The sequence below is a fragment of the Mauremys reevesii genome, linkage group 1, assembly GCF_016161935.1.
Source record: "Mauremys reevesii isolate NIE-2019 linkage group 1, ASM1616193v1, whole genome shotgun sequence".
In the NCBI taxonomy this organism is placed as follows: domain Eukaryota; kingdom Metazoa; phylum Chordata; order Testudines; family Geoemydidae; genus Mauremys; species Mauremys reevesii.
The window spans coordinates 67,776,109-67,800,858 of record NC_052623.1 but is presented as its reverse complement, the minus strand read 5'-3'; the positions used below and the strand labels follow the sequence as shown (position 1 = coordinate 67,800,858).

The 24,750-nt window shown below is 40.2% G+C and overlaps 1 protein-coding gene across 8 annotated transcripts in view; it reads left to right on the top strand.

Annotated features, from left to right (window-relative positions):
• Positions 1–24,750, top strand: part of NAA16 (N-alpha-acetyltransferase 16, NatA auxiliary subunit) — a 96,539-nt gene that overhangs the window by 33,984 nt on the left and 37,805 nt on the right. For 3 of the 8 annotated variants that reach the window (XM_039530279.1, XM_039530313.1, XM_039530319.1), the window contains exons 4-9: positions 721–878; positions 3,625–3,759; positions 5,981–6,134; positions 7,916–8,035; positions 11,558–11,653; positions 18,883–18,989. In XM_039530279.1, coding sequence (XP_039386213.1) covers positions 721–878; positions 3,625–3,759; positions 5,981–6,134; positions 7,916–8,035; positions 11,558–11,653; positions 18,883–18,989 — 770 coding nt within the window. Of the gene's footprint in view, positions 1–720; positions 879–1,457; positions 3,009–3,624; positions 3,760–5,980; positions 6,135–7,915; positions 8,036–11,557; positions 11,654–18,882; positions 18,990–24,750 lie in introns of those variants that run through there. The other 5 variants (XM_039530288.1, XM_039530296.1, XM_039530328.1 and 2 more) reach the window with 3 other exon arrangements.

Sequence of the window (24,750 nt, the reverse complement as noted above, 5' to 3'; positions counted from 1 at the left end):
TAGTCAGACTTGGTCAGTTGGAGGTGCACACATATTGAAAGATTTCTTCATTGAATAAACTATACCTCTCCGTTATTTAGCACAGCGGTTACCAGACTAGTTAGATGATACTTTAAGTTTTGATTTGATATGATTATCTCTTATTTTTAGTGAAACTGTTAATTTTAGGTCTGGGGTTCTCAAACTGGGGGTGTCCAGGGGTCGTGAGGTTATTAGAGGTCATGAGCTGTCAGCTTTCACCCCAAGCTCCGCTTTGCCTCCAGCATTTATAATGGTGTTAAATATATTATTGTTTTTAATTTATAAAGCCCACTCAAAGGCTTGCTATGTGAAAGGGGTCACCGGTACAAAAGTTTGAGAACCACTGCTTTAGGCTATTTGACTCTTAGACTGTTACAATGTAATCTACTGCAGTTCTCTTGGAGTTTTAAAAAAAAAAAAAAATCCTGACCTATAGCCCTCCTTCAGAAGTACAAGACAGTGGCTTGCCCATCCTCAGCATTCCAATTAAGGTTGTAAATACACACTAAATAACCCTGCTGACAATAAAGGAGGACAAGAAAATGTATAGCATAGAGATTAAGAAGAGTAACCAAACCCAAATAGCATGGAATATTATCAGAGAGATAATCTAGTTTCTTGGTCAGTACATAATACATAGGCAGTGTAATTACATTTAGAAAAATGTGAATGCCTGTCACTTTCCTTAACCTGTATTAGGTTGGCATGTGTATGGACTCTTGCAGCGGTCTGATAAGAAATATGATGAAGCTATTAAATGTTATCGAAATGCTCTTAAATTAGATAAAGACAATCTACAGATCTTAAGAGATCTTTCATTGTTGCAGATCCAAATGAGAGATCTAGAAGGATACAGAGTAAGTATTTTATTTAAATTTGTATGTTTTAAAACTACTATTTTTTAGTTTTTGTTTGTGGTAAGCTTAACTCAAAAGTAGCAAGTCATTTGAGCTGCTGTCTAGGAAAGACTGAGAACAGTGAAATACAATAGTGGTGCATTTGATGTATTGAGTGCATATGGAGGATGCCAGCCATGCTACTGTTACTCTGTATTAGCTGATCCACAGAGCCATCTGTGCTTCTCAATTGCCAGACATAGTCTAAACTAATGTTCACCAATTCACTCATGTGTGTATTAGTTTTTCTTAATACTGTGCACCCACTTCACACCTTACATTTTCAAAGCCTTATGAGAACATGAGCTGCTTACCTCAAGTTGTGGATGATGCCTACTTTCTCACCCTCCACATTATACCTGTTTTTAATGTATTTGAGGATTATTGGGATAGTTTTTTAAGATGGCAGGTAGCCATTCATCCTTTTAATCCATCTTGGGCAGAGGAAGGATTTAGGGCCGTTTGCTTCTCTGTTCAGAAGAGCCCATTTTCACATAAGTACTAATGCTGTCCTTGACTTCCCATGTGCTGATCCCAGGTCTTCTGAAACCTTCATTCATCACTAGCTCTGGCTGCAAGATATATTAGGAAGCACTGTATATTAAAGGCAGCTGCTGCTGTGTTTCCTCCTCACCTTCATAGAGCATAGAAGAAACTATTCAATATTGATCTTTAATACCAAGACCTTAGTTCATCTCATTATAAAAATTGCCAGAGGAAAGAGTGGAACTAGGTGGTGAGAAGGCCAAAGGAAGAAATGGGGGAGATATGAAAATGAAAGCACTGTAATTTTACTTCAGAAAAATTGACAGCTCTTCTTTGAGTGATGTCCCTATGGGTGCTCCACTGTCATGCGGCAGCACCCTCTGCGCCTCGGATTGGAGATGTTAATCAGCAAAACCCACCGGACTGAACATGCGCACTTTCCCCCTCTCGCACTGTGAGCAGGACGTATATGTGGCACTGTGCGGTATGACTGCTCCCCAGTTCCTTCTCTACTGCCTTTGAACTGGGACAGAATCCGCAGCAGAGCCACCACAGTGTATTCACTATCTGGGAGAGGGACATGTTCCACAAAAGTGTTCTCACTGCCATGGCTTGACTGCTAGGGCCAGAAAAGACCAGGATGTTTGGTTGTGACTTCTCCTCATGGAGAAATCACTGCATCCAGCATCAACCCAGGCCTGGACTCTCCCCCTGGGCAGCTTTCACCCTCGGCCAGGTCATCTGCTGATCACTGAAGTCCCATAAGAGAAAGTTGTCCCCCTCTCACTCTGATGAGAAGAAATGGGCTCCCTCCTCATATTCTGAGGCACAGCTTCCCCTTCCCTCCCCCCAGAATACCATCCCCTTTGAGGTCAGTTGCCTCAACATCCTCTGACAGGGGACATAGCTCCAGGGCCCATCCAAGTACCTCTGGTACTGGCATTAAACATCTGTCTAAGGACCTTAACTGGGCAGACCTACAGCCATCTGCATGGTCTCTCGGTTCTGGAGACCGAGACAGACTGACTTTGGGAGCTATGGCACCGACAAGACCATCGGCACCCATCAAGTTTTCAGCTCCACTTGCTGATTACTCCTGCATGTCTCCTTCGGGACCGAGTCATGTTCCAGTACTGATGATGCTCCTTTCTCCACCACAGGAATCCAGACATCCTAAAGACCTGCTGGTATATGACATACCTGCATCACCTCTGCTTAGACACAACCTCCCCCCCACTTCCACCCTCCTCTCTGGACTCAGGACATTCCTCCCTTTCTCCTCCAAGGACGGCACCTCCCTTCCCCAGTGAGGAGGCGGAAGACGAGGAGTGGGGCTCCATCATGCCCTCTTATTTGAATCCCGCACAATCTTCTACTTCTACATATCCTCAATATGTGCATTCCACACCCAGACCCAGCCGTGGTATGGACCAGAGTGGATGCAACTCCATGTTCTGCTTCCCCCGCATTGGCTCTGTTGGGATCCCTGGGCCATGTACACGGCACAGTTGAGGAAGCCTGTCATGGAGCAAAGCTGGAGACCTACATCTTTGCCTTCTCCATCAATCTCTTGCCCACCAGAGACTGAGCCTCCCTTGGAATGAGGTGAGGAAGAAGTTTCACCAACACTATATTTCTCCTCTTCTTCCCCTAATGAGGCTATCATTCCACCACCTACTACTGCTGATGACTTCAGACACTTCCAGGAATAATTCTACTGGATTACCTCCAGCCTTATTTCTTTTGGAAATTAGTGAGAGGTTAAGACATGAACATGAGAACCTGTTAATTCCCACGCTCATGGGTCTGTTTTGCTCAGAAAAAGGGCAACTTATTTTGTGTTCTTTAATTGTAAAAATCCAAATTCTTCTTCGGCATGCAGAGGCTAGGTAAAATGTTCCAAAGTGCCTATGTGACTTAGGAGCCTGTCTTATTTTCAGAAGCAACTTAGGCAGTTAGGTGCCTCTTTTATCTTGATTTTAAAATAGATTATAAGTTTTATGCCAGGAATGCTACCTTTAGTGTAAATCCCACTTTCTTATAACTCAAATGTAATACTGTTTATCGTTTACTTTGTTAGAATTGCATCTTGCTTTTTAAAAATGTCCAACTTTCAGTAATAATCAAGATTAAAATACTAGTAGTGATACACTATCACAGTCATGATTCAGTGAGATATTTTAGAACATCTTCATTTAAGTACCTTTAATTTTTATTAAAGGAGACAAGGTATCAGCTACTTCAGCTGCGTCCAACACAACGGGCTTCATGGATTGGATATGCTATTGCATATCATTTGTTAAAAGATTATGATATGGCCTTAAAACTACTGGAAGAGTTTAGAAAAACTCAACAGGTAAGACATACTGATTCATAATAATGAATAATTCTCCTCAGATAAGCAGAATTTGAATAACTACAAATATTGAAGGGGGGAAAATGGCTATTGTTTGTACAGTTTTGTTTTTCATTTAGCATCTTGGGACCTATTTCAGCCGATAATTGCATAATTGGACCTTTCACTCTTGGGGGGGATTCTGCACCAAAAAATTAAATTCTGCATATTTTATTTGTCAAAATAATGCAATATAATCACATCAGTTTCAATTGTTTTTGTAATTTATTTAAACTACAATACAGAAAAAAGTCACACTAGCTATTCAGCATTTCCTAAACACATGAAACATGACCTACAAGGAAAGATTGAAAAAATTGGGTTTGTTGAGTCAGGAGAAGAAAAGACTTGGGAAAGGGGGTGTGGAATGTGATGCCAGTTTTCAAGTATGCAAAAGGTTGTTATAAAGAGGAAGGTAATACATTATTGTCCTTAACCACTGAGGAAAGGGCAAGAAGTAATGGCTTAAATTGCACTAAGAGTTTTAGGTTAGACATTAGGAAAAACCTTCCTAATTGTAAGGATAGTAAAGCACTGGAACAAATTACCTATGGCGCTTATGGAATCTGTCATGGGAGGTTTTTTAAGAGCAGGTTAGATAAATCTGTCAGAGATGGTCTACTAAGGGCTGGGCTACATTGGTGCTTTACAGTGCTGCAACTTTCTCGCTCAGGGGTGTGAAAAACACCCCCCTGAGCGCAGCAAGTTACAGCGCTGCAAAGCGCCAGTGTAATCACTGCCCCAGCGCTGGGAGTGCGGCTCCCAGCGCTGTAAGCTAATCTCCAGGGGGAGGTGGAGTAGGTGCAGCGCTGGGAGAGCTCTCTCCCAGCGCTGGCAATGTGACCACACTCACACTTCAAAGCACTGCCACGGGAGCGCTCCCGTGGCAGCGCTGTGCAGCTCTCAGTGTAGCCATACCCTTAGTCCTGCCTCAAGGCATGGGAGTGGACTAGCTGACCTATTGAGGTCCCTTCCAGTCTTACTTTTCTGATTTCTGTATTTACCTTTTAGTTCCCCCTGCAGTTTGAACTGAAGACAACATTTTTCTTCCTGCCTTAAATGGTTGTATAGCTTTACTGAACGATGTTCAATAGTTGCTGTGTTCCACCTTTTAAGGTTCTTGCATTTCACTAGTAGCTAATAAGGTTGGGTACATAGTTTAAAAGCATTGTGATCTCCCACCATGAAAGGGGTTTGACGTGAACACTCCTGCTGAAAGGGAATCTCTCTAACTTGGCAAGTGCTGCTGCTGCTGCTCCTGTTGGTGGGTAACTGTTTGTTTAATTGTAGCTATAATCAATTTCCATGTATTCTGCAGTTGAGGTGGTAGTAGATCTCAAGGGGACAGCCTGCCTGAGAATTTATAGAGCACAACGGATTCAGTCTTCCACTGCATGGCAATGAGTGGTGGGAAGAGAGGAGAAGGTGTGGATTTTTTGTTTGGTTTTTAAGTGTAGGGGTCTACCAATTGATGGTCCATTTTGGTCAATTTCACGGTCACGGGATTTTTAAAATGGTAAATTTCATGATTTCAGATATTTAAATCTGAAATTTCATGGTGTTGTAACTGTAGGGGTCCTGATCTAACTGTGAAGGCAGAAGTGCAGAAGTAAGGGTGGCATGGTATGGTATTGCCACCCTTCTGCACTGATGCTGCTGCTTGCAGGGCACTGCCTTTAGAGCTGGGTGCCTGGCCAGCAGCTGCTGCTCTCCGGCCACCCAGCTCTGAAGGCAGTGCAGAAATAAGGGTGGCAATACCACAACCCCCTACAATAACTTTGCAAAAAACACAACAACTCCACAACCTTCTTTTGGGACGGTACCCCCAGTTTGAGAAACACTGGTCTCCCTTGAGAAATCTGTATAGTATAGGGAAAAAGTAAACGTAAGACCAAATTTCACGGGGGAGACCAGCTTTCATGGTCCGTGACGCATTTTTCACAGCCATGAATTTGGTAGGCCCCTTCCTATACGCTACCTTCTCTAGTGGTAGGCATCCAATGACCAGCTTCAGTTGATCTCGTCTTAACTAAATATTTGTGAGTTTTTTACATTTTAAATACATTGTGAGGTCTACATCTCAATGTCATCTGCTGACTGAATCTTAAAATGCCTTGTGTACAATTGCACACAGCCTAGTTACAAGTGGTATGGTGCATGCTAATTAACCTGTCTTTTACAGATTCCTCCTAATACAATAGATTATGAGTATAGTGAACTGATCCTGTACCAGAACCAAGTGATGAGAGAAGCAGATCTATTTCAAGAGTCCTTAGAACATATAGAAACATATGAGAAGCAAATATGTGACAAGCTTGTTGTAGAAGAAATCAAAGGTAAATCTTTGTTTTTTCAACTTGCCCCAAACTATAAGTATCTACTGGCTTTTAAATATCATATCATCAAAATGAGGGTTATACGGAGACTTTAATTTGGTATTTTGTTAAGCTTCTTTGACAAAGTGGAGTGTTAGTAGGGTGACATTACTTTGATATGGAATGGAAATAAATTTGGAATGAAATAGCATTCCTTATTATTAGAGGGCCATTCACAGAAATAGAGTAGATCTCAGACTGATCAGAACTCTGTGTACAGTAGGTCAAAACTAGTAACCCACTCATCTCTGCTTAGCCCTGCAATTTAAGAAATGTAATGCCCTGTGTGTACAAAAATGTTGGTTTCCTGCTTGGAGCATCAGGTTGTGGTTTCTTTTCTTTTTAAATGCATCAATGCCTTTTTGTATTATCATACAGTTTTTTTTTTCAAAAAATAAATATTTATTGTTCAGTTAAAATTGGTGCATTAGGGTTTTTAAAAAAACTTGGACTGCTGAGGTTCTGAGTATGTGCAACTATGTGACACAAACAGATTTCAGATATTCCTTAATTGACATCTGTGCTGGGAATCTCTCTTAGGGCAATGTGCCTGTTTTGTCCGACTTATTGCAATTAGTGTAAAATAGAAGCATACTTCTGTGTAGCTTATAAATGTTTATAAAATATTTGGCAAGACATTTATCAAATTGCCTATATTAGTTGTGTCCAAATTGCCTTGAACATATGTTCCTTGAGCTACGTCCTCCACAGTTTAAACCGCTGTGGTGTTACTGATATGAATTAGGAGCACTCTGAGCATGCTGCAGCTGCTTTGCAGCAACCCCAGTGGCCACCTGCTGCCTCACTGGGAGGGGGGTGAAAGTAGTCCTGACTGTTTTGTTGCCTGTTTCCCTACTTGATATGGGAATCCCAAGAACAGCAAGATAGGAGCTTGAGTGGCTGTGCCTGTCAAAGGGAGTAAAAAGATGAGTCCTTTACCAATAGCCAAGGTGTCTGTTCTAGCTTGTGCCAGCTGGAGGCCAGCTCCTTAGAGGCCATTCATCAGCTGGAGATAGCCCCAGTGCAGCACACACTTCTCCTCCCTGCCCCTGAAATGTCCCCTGCACCAGGAACTATGGGGAAGGTGTAGGGAGCAAGGAGAGGATTTTGTGGGTGGTTTTCACTCCTTTTTTGCCACTTGAGATGTGGAATGGGGCATGTAATCTACCCCAAAGTGTGTGTTTGTAGCCCCTTAACCTTCTTGAAAGAACTTGTTTGGTTCTCACACTGAAAAGAGTGGACAACATTGGCATGAATACTGATATAAAATCCTATTGCAAGGTATGTCCAAAAAGAAGTAGAGTTGAGGTTTCTATGAGAACTTTAACTTTGAATTTTCTGAGTATGGGCCAGTAAATTTGTAAACTTAATGTTTCATCAGTTTTGCTTGCATTGAATTTGAAATGCCTCGTTTGGCTAGCTAATACAAATCCACTAACACTGGTATTTTTTTCATATCTGGATAAGTTGGTGTCATAAAGCCATAAAAAGGCATCTAAACAAAAATAACCTTATTTTTCAAAATTGCTGAATGCTCACAAATACCATTGAAGTCATTGTGAGTTAGTCACTCAATGGGATTTCTGGGTTGGAAAACATCCGTGAAAATCAGCCACTTTTATTTTGCTAGATGCTTAAATATGGCTTATGGGACTAGTTTTAGGTACCCAATTTTGAAAATTTAGCCTCAAGCCATAAGTATACTTTCATTTAACTCACATTGTTTAACTGTATTGTTTTAGGAGAAATGTTGTTGAAGTTGGGAAGACTAAAAGAAGCTGGTGAAATATACAAAGAATTAATTGATCGGAATGCAGAAAACTGGTATTATTATGAAGGCTTGGAAAAGGCCCTACAACCCAGTAAGTAATGCAGTGATGTACTTAATTTCCTCCTTTGTATTTAAACAATTGGTGTCTGATAGAATGTTACAATTTGAAATTGGAACATCACAATTCAGCCGAAAAATATTTGTGTATCTTCTGAACTTGAACAATCTGTCAGATTTACTCATTTAAAAATTAATTGAAAACATCTGTGCACGTAGTACCAACACTCACCCTTTCTTTAAAGGTAAGGGTTAAAGCTAGCCGTTTGTTTCATGCTTGCTAGCCCAAGGAGAACTCTTCCTCTGTGCACACACTTCATAAAAGGAGTTGTCATCACTAGCTGACTTGCACAGTAATTTGTTTGGATCAAGTTACAGGACTGCCGCTTTCATAAAGCTGTCAATTTGAGATGTCACTGGATAATAGCTTTTTAAAAAGGAACATAGTGTCTTTTTATTAAACTCAAAGGCAGATGAAATATATTGCTTTAATTTCTCTTGGATATGACCCTCTAAAGCAGAGGTCTCAAACTCAATTTACCTTAGGGCCAGTTCCAGTCCTCACATCCTTCTAGCGGGCCAATGTCACTCATGGCCCCCCAAAAACTCCACCCCCAACCTGCCTAAGGCTCTGGGACGGAGTGTGTGTGTGGGGGAGGTCGTCTGGGGTAGGGGACTGGGGTGCAGCCTCTGGGAGGGAGTTTGAGTGCAAAAGGGGTGAGAGGTTGGGCTCTGGGAGGGAGTTTTGGTGGGGGAGAGAGCCTGGGGTGCAGGCTCTGGGATGGAGTTTGGGGGCTGGAGGGAGTGTGTGGGAAGGGGGTGCAGGCTCTGGGAGGGAGTTTGGGGGCTGGAGGGGGTGTGTGGGAAAGGGGTAGGGGTGCACGCTCTGGGAGGGGGTTGGGGGTGCAGCGCTTATCTGGGGCTCCAAGGTGGGGCGGGCCAGGGAGCCTCCGTGTGCTTCTGCCCTCAGGCACTGCCCCTGCAACCCATTGGCCACAGGGGCACTCGGGGCGGGCGCAGTGCGTGGAGGCACAGCCCCGCCCCCAGGGCCTCAGGGAGGGGCTGGCAGCCACTGGAGCGAGCAGGCAGACACCACTCAGCTCCGCTGCACTGCCGGGGCCCCTGAGGGGAGAGCGCCCGGGGGCGGCAGATGGGGCCAAGGGAGAGACCCGGCCCCAAAACCGCTAGAGCCCCGTGGACCGCACTAGGGAGGCTCGTGGGCCGGGAGTTCGAGATCCCTGCTCTAAAGGCATATCATTTTAGCAGGGACTAGCTTTCCTGTGGAAGAGAAGAAGATAGAAATAATTAAGGATTTCCTAAAAGTTAAAGTTCACTCCTAGTACGGTTATTCTGGTCTTCCAGAAAAAAATAGCTAATAATTTTTGAGGTATACAATATTGGAACAGCAGATACCTATGACCAAGAAATGGAATCATAACTTGCCAATGTTTTTCTTAAAACATAATTTGAAAACTGTTTTCTCACAGTTATTCTTAAACAACTGTCAAAAAAAAAAATGTTCCACAGCTGAATAGAAAGCAGAAGGTTTTTTTATTGGATTAATTCTGGTAATATCATAAAACCACAGAACATTACTTATTGATGTAGTAATAGTAGTAGTAGTATGTTTTTAATGCAATTTAGATTTTCCCATGTTTAAGGAAATAGTTGACACTAAAAAGGTGTCAGACTGTTAAAAGGTTTGCAAATATGACTTGAGGTTGAGTAAAAAGTCTATAATTAAGTTGTTTAAACATATTTATAGACTACGGTTATCGATGTGTATTTGTTACATTGTGTCCATAGAACTGGTAGTTAATATTGCCTAAACCAGGGGTGGCCAACCTGAGCCTGAGAAGGAGCCAGAATTTACCAATGAACATTGCCAGAGAGTTACAGTAATATGTCAGCAGCCTCCTGCCCATTGCAGTCAGCTGTTTTGCAGTGTGCAGGAGGCTCTGATGGGGAGAGTGGTGGCAGGACCTGGAGCAGAGCAGAGGGTTGAGCAATGAACACCCCACAGCACATTGGAAAGTTAGCATCTGTAGCTCCAGCCTCGGAGTCAGCGCCTGTGCAAGGAGCTGCATATTCACCTCTGAAGAGCCGCATGCAGCTCTGGAGCCACAGGTTGGCCACCCCGGCCTAAACCAGTGTTTCTCAAACTATTGACTATTGTGGGTCACACATGCAGCTCTCACATGGGCCACATCCACACAATATATATACTACCTGTGTGGCCCTGAGGATGTCACAAGGGCTGCAGCTGTGTGGTGACTGGGCCACAAGTGGGCTGCAGGTTGAGAATCTAAGCAATTACATTAGTCAGTGGGTTCACTGTATTTGGTTTCTATCTGAAACATTTGGAAACTCTCATTTATAATTATGAATAAAGAAATGTGTATATGTAATGTACATTTCACATAAAAATCCTATATAAAGTTAAACTATGCTAATTATAAAACATAATAATGCTACTTTATTTTTTTTAGGTGGTCTTAGGACTATTTCCTCCCCCATGGTAAGTTCTGGAGCTCCAACCTGTGATTTCATATAGGGTTTTTATATGCTTTAGTTCCAATTTTAATATTTTAATTTATTACTTTTAGAATTATGTATACCCTGGAGCCAGTGGGTAACATACACGTGTGTGTGTGTGTGTGTGTGTGTTTGTGAACATATATATATTTCCCCACCACCACCATCAGATCTCAATGACATTAGGCTTTTTACGTATGAAACAAATGTCCAAGTATAACTACTAAGCATTTTTCATGCTATATCCTTGATCTTAACTTTCAATATTAATTAAGTTCTCCAAGCAATTTGACTTTTCAACTAAATTCACTTATGACTGTGAAAATAGCATTTCAAAACCAATAGATCAGTTTGTTTTAAAGTTCTGACCACATTGGAGCTCCAAAGCATATTATGGGGGAAAGGGGAGGAGTGGGAAGGAGGTCTAAAGAAAACAAAACTTCTTAAACTTGATGTATTGACAGTCCTGATGCTATGTGCTTACCTAGTTAGTATTAGTTTATTTACATTGCTGCAACTTTTGTAATAAAAGGCTTATTTGTATATTTTAAAAATACTTTTTAAACGATTAAATGGTAGTTCTTAAAGAAGTTGTCCTAAGTAGATTCATATTGATAGACAATTTGTTTGCATACGTTATTTGCAAATGTTGAAGTACTGTTTTGTGAATGGGATTGCACAGTATGTAGTTGTAAGAAAATAAACGCAATCTCCCTGTGGTTGGAGGCACAAGGTAATTAGGTTCTCTGCTGTTTAATTACTTAAACAAGTAATAACAAAAGATAGGGTCTATTATATGTACAAAAGATTGCAACATGCTACCTTTGTCCATAGTGTATTTGATTAAATAAATGAAAAATTTAGTGTAAATTTTTTGCGGTGTTGTAACTAAATCTGTACCTTCTAATTAAAATCTAGAATTATAGATTTCTTTTAATGTCTTTTTTAAAACAAGAATTTAATGCAAAAATAGATTTTTCTCTCCAGTGTTTCTTACATCTGTTATATTTACTGATGATAGGCACTTTAGAAGAGAGGCTTCAGATTTATGAAGAAGTTAGTAAAAGACATCCCAGAGCAGTTTCACCTAGAAGATTACCTTTAAACTTTGTTCCAGGTAACAAACTGCATATCTGTTCCATAATGCTATTAATTTTTGTTCTTTTTATTAAGCTGTCAGTAATTGTTTTGTCCTAAAAATTGAACATCTATTTATATGTAAAGGTGCATAAAGCTTGGTTTCAACCACTTGAGGACTATGCATCTCTGTTGATATGGACAAAAATCTCAATAGTACACTACAAAGGCTGCATGGTAATATTTTGCCTTTACTGATGAAACTGCAGTGGATAGCTGTGTATCTATTATAAGGAGAGAGAGGGAGAGAGAGCTATATCTATTCTTGCCTTTGCTCCTGTGCTGTGTGTTAGGTGATGTCCCCAGATCAGAGTATGAAGCGTGGTAAGCTATTGTGTTAAGGGAATAATACATTTCAACGTTTGTTTCTTTAATTGTTTATACACTGTGATAACATTCCTCTCTAGCCTTTTAGAGGAGAAGTCCCCTAAGACTGACTTTATATTATTGACAGTTATAAGAAGTTTGCCTGTAAAGCTAGCAGCAGAAGAAATTGGAAGCTCTACTTACAGTTGAGGTGTTGCACAGAAAACTACAGTAGAGGCTTCTCTGTACTGTTTCATTGGCCTGGAACCTAGTTGTCAGCAACTGCACCCAATGGGTTAGAAGCTTGATTTTAGTATTTTTATTTTTGTTCGGGTGTCCCAAGCCCTGTCCCTGTATCTCCCTGTATTTTATAAGCTGGAACAAATGCTGATAAATGTATATAGCAATCAGCTGTAAAGTGGGCCTAATTTTGTTCACAACTGCAAGTTAACTCTAGTGATGGTGGCTTTCCCAAGAAAGCTCCCAGCCTACGTCAAATAATTTTATGCTACAATGTAGTGCAGTGTTTTGTTAAAATTTTAACTTAATCTCTAATGTAAACTACTGTTACCATGCTGTACCTTGCCAGGTTATCTGTAGCTCAAAACTAGGTTTGCAGCATTTTCCAGTATGAAGTTTAATTGTAGCATCATATTCAGTAATGCTATAGTTAACTGTTTTTTAATGACTTTGTTATAAGCTCTCTCTTTTTTGGAGAGTTTATTACACTTCAAAAACAAATTATAAAAACCCTCTATACTGAAACTTGGTACGTGTTCTTAAGTATGGAAAAATGATTGAAAAAGTGGTTCTTCCAGTGATTGCAGATGTGCATTGCATCCTGTGCATGGTTGTCAGAAACTTTTCCCCTTAGCGGTACCTGTTGATGTGGCTCAAGTGCTCTGTCTCACGCCCCTGTCAGCAGACATAGAGGGCAGAACTGCCTCTGACCCCCCCTCAGTTCCTTTTTACTGCCCAGGATGGCTGCTGGATCAGTTGGTCTTGCTTTAACAAATTCTCTCAGTGTGTCTTATTTTTTGTAGATAGTTACCCATTTTTCATAGTGTTTGTGATTTGCTTTAAAAAAATTGATTTTTTTTGGTTCCCCTACTCTGTGTTCCATTTGTGGTACTGAGGAATGCCTCAATTACTGTGCTTCAACCCTGGTTGTTGTTGCTCCAAGATGAGGTCTGTGAGTGACCTGCATTCCAGCTGTTTGAAGTGTCTGGTTGAGTCTTGCATATCAGACAGTTGTCAAATTTATAAGGACTTTGCGCCTAGGACCAAAAAAGATAGATGCCAGGCTGAAGTTTCTTTTGATGGAAGCTACTCAGACTACCATTGGAACTTTCCTGCTCGAAGAGGGGGACCGCTTCTTCAGCTTCAGTGACAAGCATTCTGCCAGTGTTGGCAGAGTTCTGGCATCAGTCATGATCTCCAGTGCCAAGGAATAAGCGTAAGGCTTCTAAGGAAGAGGCTGGAAGAGGAAGATTTCTGGCTTTTATGCCCACTGAGAAGGGTGATGGAGGATTGAATAGATCATTGAGTAAGGAGGCACTGTTGACTCCAGCACGGGGACAGGCACTATCCTCAGGAAGGTCCTCACCCCCACCTGATGACTTCAAGGCTCATCAGGAACTTTTTTAAAATTGGTTGCCTCAGCTTTGGATCACCAAGTGAAGGAAGATAAGGAGTTGTCCAATAGACTAGTTGACATTTTTACCACAACTGGCCCCCTTGTGTGGCCTTACCAATTAATGAAGTGATTTTAGAGCCCAACCAATAACCTGTGACAAACTCCCTCCTCACTTCCTCTGACATCCGAGAGGATGAGGATTGATACTACTATATGTACCAATATAGGCTTTGAGTATTTCTTTTCACATCCCATTCTAGGGTCATTGGTTGTTTTGAGAATTATTGAGAGGGAATGCTAGGGGCAGCAGGATGCTGTCTCTAAATCACAGGACCCCAAAAAACTTGATCTGCTTGGTAGGAACATTTATTCTATGTCTGAGTTAGAGCTTAGAGTTGCTTTTGTTAAGGTATTATTGAGTTTTAGATATTAGTCATAACAAAATTTAAGGACTCATCTGGGTTCCCTTAAGACACGGTTGTTGTGGTCCAAAAAGGACTTGTTTTTACACATAAATTTCAGGGAAATGAGTTATTCAGCTGGTGTCAGGCTCTCTCACCCAAATCAATGGGAAAAGTTTGCTCATTCTCACAGAAAACACAATGGCAACATTTTACCTCAACAGGCTGGGAAGGACCTACTTGTCCTAGCTCTGCCATGAGGCAGTCTAACTCTGGGATTTTTTGTATTGCCAATTTGGTTGACCCCAGAGTCTCTTACTTTCCAGGGGTGCAGAATGAGCTTGCAGATCACCTAAGCAGATCATTTAAGTCACCATGTGTGGTCTCCGCATCCAAATATAGCCAGGTGCATTTTTCAGCTGTGGGGGACTCCCCAGTTAGACCTCTTTGTAATAAGAACCACAGGAAGTGCAAGAACTTTTGCTCCCTTCAAGAGCGTAGTCAAGGTTCCCTCTCAGAAATTTTTTTGCAGCCCTGGTATGGGCAAACTTCTGTACGCTTTTCCACCAATTCCACTTCTTCCAGAATGTTGCTAAAAATCAGACAGGATATGCTTGAGTCATACGTATAGCCCCAGCTTGGCTTCGGCAGCACTGGTTCTCCACCCTTCTCCCTGTAGGTAAAAGCTCTGACATTGCTTCCTTTGGACCCACGCCTAATTTCTCAAGACCATGGTCAGCTATTCCACCCAAATTTGAAGGTGCTTCATTTAACAGCCTGGCTCCTTCATAGCTAGACCTTCAGGAAGAGTCTTGTTCAAAAGAGGGTTTAGGATGTGCTTTTAAATAGTAGGAAGGCATCTATATAGATTTATCTAATTGACGAAGTGGAAGCAGTCCTCTTGTCCGAACAATCTGGAGTCTTGCTGACGCATTCTTCGACTATCTTGGATAGCATATCTTGGACTATCTCTTGTACCTAAAACAATAAGTGTTAGCTGTTAGCTGCTAGGTGGACTTTGATAGAGGTATCTCAACTTTCCACCCTTAGATTGATACTCTCCATATTTTCTAATAGGATGTCAATAAGATTTTTGAAAGGCTGCCTGTTCCTTACTGCATCTTTCAGTGAAGATAGCATTTTTGGTGCCCATCAATGCTACTAGGAGGATAGGTGAACTACGTGCATTAATGCTTGGCCCTCCATGTAAAATTTCCTTTAATAAGGCTTACCTGTGTCCTTATCCAAAGTTTATTTCACAAGTGATGTATAACTTCCATATCAACCAAGCAATTTATTTGCTTTCATTCTTCCCAAAGCCTCACTCAAATGAAGATGAGGAGCGGCTGCACAATCTAAATGTCAGAGGAGTGTTGGCTTTCTGCCTCTACAGGTCCAGGCGGTTCCACTTGTCTTTGCGGCTTTGTGTGGCGATCATGGACAGAATGAAAGGGCTCCCATTCTCTTTTCAGAAGATTTAATCTTAGCTTCCTGTATTCACTTGTGCTGTGATTTATCAAGTGCTACTCCACGAAACAGAATGACAGTACATTCAACCGAGATTGCAAGCGGCTGTCTTCAGCCATTCTGGGTTAAGTGCCTGTCATAGACATTTGTAAAATGGTAACTGGGTCTTCAATACATGTTTGCAGCCCATTATACCTCACTCAGCATACTAAAAACAATGAGAGATTTGGGCAAGCTGTCCTCAAGTCTTTATTTAGATAGACTCTGATCCAGCCTCCTAATTTCACAGCTTGAGAGTCACTGAGAGTGGAATGTACATGTGCAATCACTAGGAGGAAAAAAGGTTACTAACCTGTTCCACAGCTGTTGTTCTTTTGAGATGTGTTGCGCATACTCATTCCACACCCCACCTGCCTATCCCACTGCTTTGGAGTTTCTGGCAAGAATGAACTGAGGGGCGTCAGGAGTGGATCTGCCCTTTATTCCTGCTCAAAGGGTGCACTGCAGCAGAGGGTGCTTGACCCACTCTCACGGATACCACTGAGGAAAAAGTTGCAACAGCCATGCACAGGATGCCCATACAGAGTAAAATGGACATATGCAACACATCTCGAACAACAGTTACGGGACCGGTTAATAACCTTTTTTACTGTGCATGCAGAATAACCTTTTTGTTTTATTGTGCAGTATTGAAGTCCATGGGATGCTGCATTTAAGTTGTTAAAAGGAATTGCCATCTTATAGAAATGTACAGGGTGCAAAACTTTTACATCTTCACAGAAATAGAAAGGGTTTGATACCATCAATTAGGATCATAAATATTCACTGCTCTAGTTAATATTTGTTCAGTGTCTTGGAGAGTAAGGGTTTGTCTTTTAAAACCCTTTTCAGCAAGGCTCAGAGCCCAGGCCTACAGACTTGGACTTGCACTGTGGCGCTAAAATCAGCAGTGTAGACATTTGAACTAGAGCTTTGAAGCCCAGGGAGGGAGTAAGGCTTCAGAGCCTGAGCTGCAGTATCTACACTGCTGTTTTTAATGCAGTAGCGTGAGACTAAAATTGTAGACCCGGGCTCTGAGTCTCACTGCTGCAAGTTTTAAAACACAGCATAGATGTACCCTCTAACAGCTATAAGAGTTCTCAGTACTATTATAATTCTAGAAACCAATGTAGATATGTTACCTGATGATGAATTTGTGTCTGTCTCCCTTATGAAACAAAATCTTTTAAACTCTGCTTCCATGTGGCTGTCACCTTCATGGAGGAGCCTTTACTTGACTCAGATATACACCATATACACTATCCTTCTTACCTTAAAATTAGCTCCGGGAGGCCCCATTGGTGTTTGAAATGGTGGTTCACGCTGTCCTGAGGACTAACGAACCTACCGATGAGATGTGCATTAACAATGCAGCTCAACTCTTTGCTTGCCTCTGAATGGCCTTGATACACAGGGTACATCTACACTGCAATTGGGGGAGCACAGGTAGGCATGCCTGAACTAGTGTGATTGAACTCACTAAAAATAGCAGTGTAGCCTAGTTTCCCTAGGTCCCAGACAGAATTGTACTTGGGTGGCTAGCCCGTGCTACTGTGGCTGCACTGCTATTTTTATCAAGTGACAGTGGTCAAAGTTAGCTCTGGTACATGTGCTCCAGTTGCTGAATAGCCATACCCACTATGTGCTCAAAAAGGAGTGCATTTAGTTTATGCTCTTTGGCTGGCCACAACTTGAAGATATAGATTATACAGAAACTAACAGGTATAGTTGTAATGCTATACAAAACTTTTTCAAAGAAAAAAAAATGTAAAGTTTACAACTTACTTCAGAGATTTTCTGGCACTGAAAACTGGGAGAGTGACTGAACATATTCCTTAAATTATCCTCAGATGAATACATTTTAAGATCAGTTCACTTATTTAGCAGTGTGGTCATCCCTCGAAGCACTGGGCTAGCCTGAGTTTAGTCCATTTTTTTTTCTTTTGCTCCTGAAGTCTACATGTGTGTTTTGTTTGTTTTGGGTGCAACTTCAAAATTACCATTGCTTCACAACAGATCAAGCCAAAAATTAAAGGATGCTGTTCATGCCTCACTTAAATCCCAGATGTTTACTTCAATTAATCCTTTTCAGGAACATAGTCGCCTTTATGTTCTGCTTGATTTTTAAGCAGTTCATCTTGTAAATTGATTTCTCAGCAGCTACATGACAATTTACTATCTACCTTCCATCTTCAGATTAAATAAAGGTAATAATTGGAGATATACCAATCTCCTAGAGCTGGAAGGGACCTTGAAAGGTCATCGAGTCCAGCCCCCTGCCTTCACTAGCAGGACCAATTTTTTTGCCCCAGATCCCTAAGTGGCCCCCTCAAGGATTGAACTCACAACCCTGGGGTTAGCAGGCCAATGCTCAAACCACTGAGCTATCCCTCCCCCCAATGTTTTATTCCCATAAATAGAAAAACATGAAAATAAGGGAAAAACTTCATTGCCTGTTTTTATTACTAGGGATAATTTTCTATATGGATGTGTTGATTCTGGAACACTTTATATAATTGCAAGTCTGTATTGTCGAATATATTTATTTCCGTGGGAATGGGTGTGGTAATAAAAACGAGTTGCCTCATTCTTGAGCAGCACTTGAAATGAAAGCAAGATAATTCACACTTAAATGAGAGCCACACAGTGTCTCGCTGGGTTAGTCTTCCATGCCTTTTTGTAACAAACAAGGTATTTTAGTTATTCTAATTTCTGTTTTTCTAGGTCTGTCAAAAATATTTCAGTTTGTAAATATTCCCAGCTTGGTAGCTAAAATATTTATACAACTCTATTGAGCATATGGAAAATATTCTATGCCTGTTTCACGTGTCTTCCCAGTTGACTCATCATAATTCATGGAAGTATTAACCTAAGATGCTCTCAGACATCAGTGCTATAAAGGTTGATTTGCTTATTAGTTACTTTCCTTTCTTAAGTCTCTCCCAGAAATCTTGTCTCTGCTATAGAAAGATATCATAGCACAACAAGTACTGTGGTTGTGCCCACAAATACATTCAGATAACTAAGTATTTCAGTAACCTCCTCCTACAATATTGATAAAGATGTGGGGACTCTGCCTTATGAAACCAAGTCTTCCAAACAGTTTAAAATTCTAAAACTGATTTTAGTGTAGAAAGTCATGGCCACATGTTAGTTTCCCCAAACAGAAACATTTCTTTATGGGGGAAGATGTGCTTATTCTGTTTTTCTTCTTTAACAGGAAAGAAATCAAAGATTTAGAACACTTCTCTCTGTAGAGTTTGTTATTGGTGATAATCCATAGTTGTATAAATATAAACACTGATCAGTATACAGCACTCACAAACATTAAAATATAACCAAATACACTTTTGTTTCTAGGTGAGACATTTAGAGAACTAACGGATAAGTTCCTGAGGGTTAACTTCAGTAAAGGCTGCCCACCCTTGTTTACCACTTTGAAATCTTTATATTACAATACAGAAAAGGTAAATTTTAGTATTTATTCAGTTTTCATATAATCTGCTGTACTAATTTAAGTTGTAAGTGTATTATATAGATACCTCTGGAATTTACAAATGACTGTAATTCAGCAATCTCCTACTTAGTAGTTAGTGTGCTGCTTTCACTACAGATTTACTAGGTGATTACTCATCACGTAGTAATATGTACATATCTGTATTAAATTTGATGACTTTGGTATTGTCAGAATCAGATACAAATATGTACAGAAGTTTGACAAGTCAAGGATAAATGTATTCTACTAAAATGTCCTGGGATGCAAATGTGACAGGGTTGTTTCAATTTGTGGTTTATGATGTCACAAGAAATCTTTATTATAAAATCAACAAATGGTAACAGTTCTGAATCGTGGTAATACAGTATTGTATGCTACAGAGATATTTGTTCCATATGTCAGTTTCTGTCTAAAGTTTGTGTAGTATTACATTTGAGCAGGTCTAAAATTTCAAGGTATGTTACAGTTCTGTTTTGTACTAAAACTGCTTTTCCAGATGTAATTATTGGTTTTAAAGTGGTGTGTGTGTGTGTGTGTGTGTGTGTGTGTGTGTGTGTGTGTATACACACACAAACTGTACATGTACAAAATGTATTCAACAATATATTATAATGCAGTTTGTATGAAAAATTTTACATAGTGAAGTTGAACTTAAACTGTGTGATTTTAAAAACTTTAATTTGTCTTTTTTGAGTTGTAAAAAAGCAATTAAGAGGTTTTCTCACCTTGATTTTTGCAACTATATGAATCCAAAAGTTTGAGATGTTCAGGAATATTGATATGGATGACATGAATTGTAATAGAGAAAGTTCTTCACCGAGGATGGGCAAAATTAGGTAGGGTGGGAAGTGCTCAGGGTAGACCACTGTGTAGTAATGAGAGGAAAGGGCTAGTCACTGCTTCTACTGTGGCATGTTTTTACCTGAGAAGTTTTCTTGCCACCAGTCAAGTTGGGAACATGAAATCAAAACTTTTAAGATTGCCAGCTTATTCAGAGGGACTAACCAATAATTTGTATGCAGAGCCAGAGGCAATTATCAAATTTATATGGCTTAGTAAAGGAACACAGGATTTACATTTGTGAAAATACTTAATTTTTTTTTCACTGGAAGGGGGTGGGGTGGGGTTTCTTCATGTTTTTTATTTTTTGCGTTTCACTCACTCATTGATGTTTATGGAAATACCATATTTGAAAGGGGTTTGAAACAAGAAAATTGGCTCTAACTTCAGTCTGAATAATTTTTAACTATTTTGAAATTAAAAGTGAAGTGATGAATGTCAAGGATGTTGTTATCCCTGTCACAACTTTCTAGAAGCTCGGGGTGGGAGGAATAGTTACTTATGTTTTGAGGGAGGGGCATGTCTCCTTGGTAGAATCAACTGTCACTGGATATTGGAACCTGTGTTGTGAATTGATTATGGGGACTTGATTTGAAAGAATCTTGCACAGGGCCTGGTAATACATGATTCTAGGAAAAACTAAAATCAACATTGATTATTAATAGAAGATGGTTTGCTGATTGTGTGAAATTACCCTGTAATGGCTACAAGCATCTGTACTGGGGGAAAATACACTTCTAGTCAACGTGACAAATTCCGTGTGTGGGAAAAGAAAGATGTGAAGTATTGTGCCCAAGTTGTGAAGATGCCACACACAAATGCAGAGAATTATGACTTTGGTGTTTGATCAGACCATGAAAATAAAGATTATAACTTCTCAGGTACAGTAACATGAAATCTTTGACATAAAAACATGTAACATGGTCCTGAAGTACGTCATAGATGTTGGATTATTCTGTCACAGCTGTCATTCAGTTTCATGATTGGTTGGTTGATAGGAAAAGGATTGATTTCCAAGTCTCCCATTGATACAGTGGAACTCCCTGGAAGGTTTTGTGTCTCTGCATCCAGATCATATATGTAGAAATTAACACAGCAGGAGAACTTTGATCAAAATATACCAATAATTTTGTATTAAAAGGGAGTCAACAGAGAGATATTAAAGTTTTAAACATGAGATTTCAGAGAGAACAGATTGTAGGCTGATAACACTACTGTTGCAGTTTCAGGGGAAATGTGGTTGTTCTAAATTTAGAACAAAGACCTTGAAGGACAAAATCAAGTAAACAAAACAAACTCAGGAAAGCTATGGAACCTATTCCTACTTATTCAACTTAACCTTTGCATTTGGGATCAGTGTTCTTGGTTGAGCCCTGGGTGGGAAGAAGAGTTTGAATTGTGGCTCATGAAATTTAATCCTGTGTACATTCCTTCCCTTCTGCAAATGTGGTTGCGGAAGTAGTTTGTAGCAGTTCACGGCATTAAAATGGTGAAAAATTGTGAAAGTAAAATATCAGGCGATAGAACTTTTGAGTTCAGAATTTTGTACATGTTTAAAGACCTCCACTCTTTTTTGTCAGCTGTGCATCAAGTAAGCACATTTTAATACGTTATGATTGGTTTGGTCAAAACCTCTTAATAGCTCAGGTGCTGAAAAAGTAAATTGATACATCTTTAAATATCTAAGAGTAGATACAAGAGTGGTAGGCCTAAGTGAATAGATTTGTGGACCCAAATATTGTGTTTTTGTGTTTAACTTAGAAAATTACAGGCTTTTCATTTTTATTAAAATGTGTTCCTCTTTATGTTTAGGGAATAAATGCTGGCAAAGCAAATCACCTAGTATGTATTTTTCATTTCATTTCATAGATGCTTTGTGAGTTTTCTAATGTGTTTATTTTAGGGAAAAATGTGTGGTTATGGGGAGGGTGTGTCAGTGTCAGATATTTCAGAGGATGGTGTGTATAAAATGCATAGTAAATCTAATTCAGCAACCAGAGGAAGGTAATTTCCCTGACAGTATGATACTGATCATCTTATGCTTGTAAAATGTTTGTTATCTTGAAATTAGAAATGTTACAGATGGATTAGTCCTGTTCTTTCCTCCTTCTACTACCTGATTACACCCTACAGCAGATTGTCTGAACAGTGCTTTATACAGTCCAGTATTAAATGCTCCAAGTGATGGGGCTTCTACACATCCTAGTGCCCGATCTAAGCTTTCTTTGATTTTTTTTCAAGGCTATACTTCAAAAAAAAAAGAATGTTCCTGGTTGCATTCCTTGCATTGCACCACATGAAATGTTTCTCCATCCTTGGTGCTCAGAGTCCTAGTACCCATGAAAGGATTTATTTAATACCAGCCCAGACTGTACCTCTAAGCAGAAACTGCAGCACTTCCCAAGACTCTTTTGGGTACCTGTGTACCATTTAGCCAGCATCTGTTTTCTCTTCCGCAAGGAGAGAGTCGGTCAGCAATTTGTCCCTCATTGCTGACGCTTGCTTTTAAGCAAAATACTGTTCTTGTAATAGAAGAAAATGTTGAATGACGGATAAAACTAAAGCAATCTGTAAAACTTCTCACAGTGATTAGTGCTGAATACAATCGAGATATGAAAAAATGTTTTCCATAATAGACTACAAAATGAATATTCCCAGTTTAAGAAGCTTCTCTGTCATTGTGCACTCTTGTAGCATTTCTTAAGATGGGAAGACTTTGGCAAATAAGTGAAATTTATAGCATGTTTTGAAAATGGTTAGATTTTGCCTTAGTCTTATTTCCTGTAGCTTGTTCCACAGTAGAATTACCTTAAATGAATGCCCCTGGCTCTCGCAAGCTTTTTGGGGGATTTTTTACCTGCGTTATTCTGGAATAGCACAGAAAATCATAGAATAGATGAAGTGGTTATCTTTAACATATCCTGGTCCTGAACTGTTCATAGCCTTGTAAGACTGGGGCCTTGAATTGACATTGGAAGTGAACTGGGAATCAGTGGACAGTGCAGAGCACCAGTGTTCTGTTCTCTGTGGCTTATCCCAATGAAAATTGGGCTATCAAACTGAAGCTTCTGTGTTGCTTCTACCTGCGTTCTCTGATACATGGATTACATTAATTTACGCAGTCTGGAAATGACACATGCATAGGTCACTCTGGCCAGATCTTCTACCAAAAGAAAGGAGAAAGGATCATAGTCTCCTAGCATGGTGAAATAAAAAAATGTACTGTGCTAGGCCTTTTCTAACAAGGTCAGATGTTTTAGGTCAAAATCAGAAATGGATGTAGTTGTTTTATTTGTAGTCCATTGCTTGGTCTACACTTAAGCTGTACATCAGTGTAGCTGTATCAGTCTAGGATGTGAAAAAACATACCCCTGAGTGACTTAGCTATGCCAACAAAACCTCCATGTAGACACAGATTTGTCAGCTCAGCTAGCATTGTTGGGAGAAGTGGTGTTCCGTAGTGTAGATATAGCCCATATCTACTACTTTACTCTTCCCCACTCCCAAGTTTACACTATCAAGAAGGCAAGGACAGAGACCTTTTTAAGTCCATATGCCATTTTAGGAAGGGGACTTTCCTTTATTTAATGGTGGTCTGGTCATCTTTTTTTTCTTTCCAGAGGACCCTCTGGTCTCCAGTTAGCTCATGATATTACTTCAGTGCACATCTGATGGTACTAGTCTGGGCATGTGAGAGCATTTCTTTTCTTTTCCTCTTCCAGGCGTTTTGTCTGAACAGAAACCTGCAGTTTCTCCCTAAAGTAGCTTTACTGCAAATTTCAGGTGAATAAGAATATATAAAAACGGATCTCTCCATACATGTCTAGGCATAGCTGCTTATTACAATACCCTTTAAATGTGTCTTCTCTCTGCAGGTTCCCCCCCCCCCCCCATTATCAGAGGAGTAGTCGTGGTAATCTGTATCCACAAAAACGATGAGTCCGGTGGCACCTTAAAGACTAACCGATTTATTTGAGCATAAGGTTTCGTGGGTAAAAAACCCACTTCTTCAGATGCATGAAGACACTCTGTTAGATACTGTCTTATCTTATGCTCCCCTTATGAAGCAGTCCCTCCAGTTCCCGAATAAATGAGTTCAAAGAACACAGTCTAGTACTAAGATGCCCAGAAATTGACATAGTATTTCAGGTGCTGCTTCACCAGAATTTACTAGAGGCACAATCTCTTGTGCTCATTGATGCAGTTCTTCTATATAAGCAGCCCAAAATTGCATTAATTATTTTTTGCCCACCATATCACATAGAGCACTTGTTTTATTTGCTGTTGGCATTTCCCCTGATCTCTTGGTATTACTACTTTCTAGGTTTCTCCAAGTTTTAGAAGGGGAAGACACTTGAGTGTTGCGGGGCTGGGGGTTGGGGAGGGCGTGACAGAACTGGCTGCTAGTTTGGCACATTGCATATATTGTATGGCATTGCCTAAACCAGTCATGTATAAATATAATCTAGATCTTTTCTGAAAGGATATAACTAATTCAGAACTCTTCAATGGATGTGTAGTTTAAACACTACCTTCTAAGATGCATTGCCTAACTTCTTCTTGTTTTCTAGTTTTAAATTTCTCTGAGCCAAAATCGTTTAGGTGGTGTGGGGTCTATTTCTAGATTTCAGCATAAAATAAAAACACAGACTGTGTGGAAAAGTTACCCTGAGTCTCTTAGTACAAGGCGTAATAAGGTGCTGTCTTTGATTTCTCTTCCAACTTGTAGGGACTTTCAAATCTTCTACTTGATGACAGTGGACTGTTTGGCAATATAAATTAATACTAAAAAAAAGCCTCACTGAGAGAGAGGCGTAAACTACTATGTAACTTAAGATCCTGCCTCAGGCATCCAAATGAAAATCCTTGACTTCCATACTGAAATTTTAAAC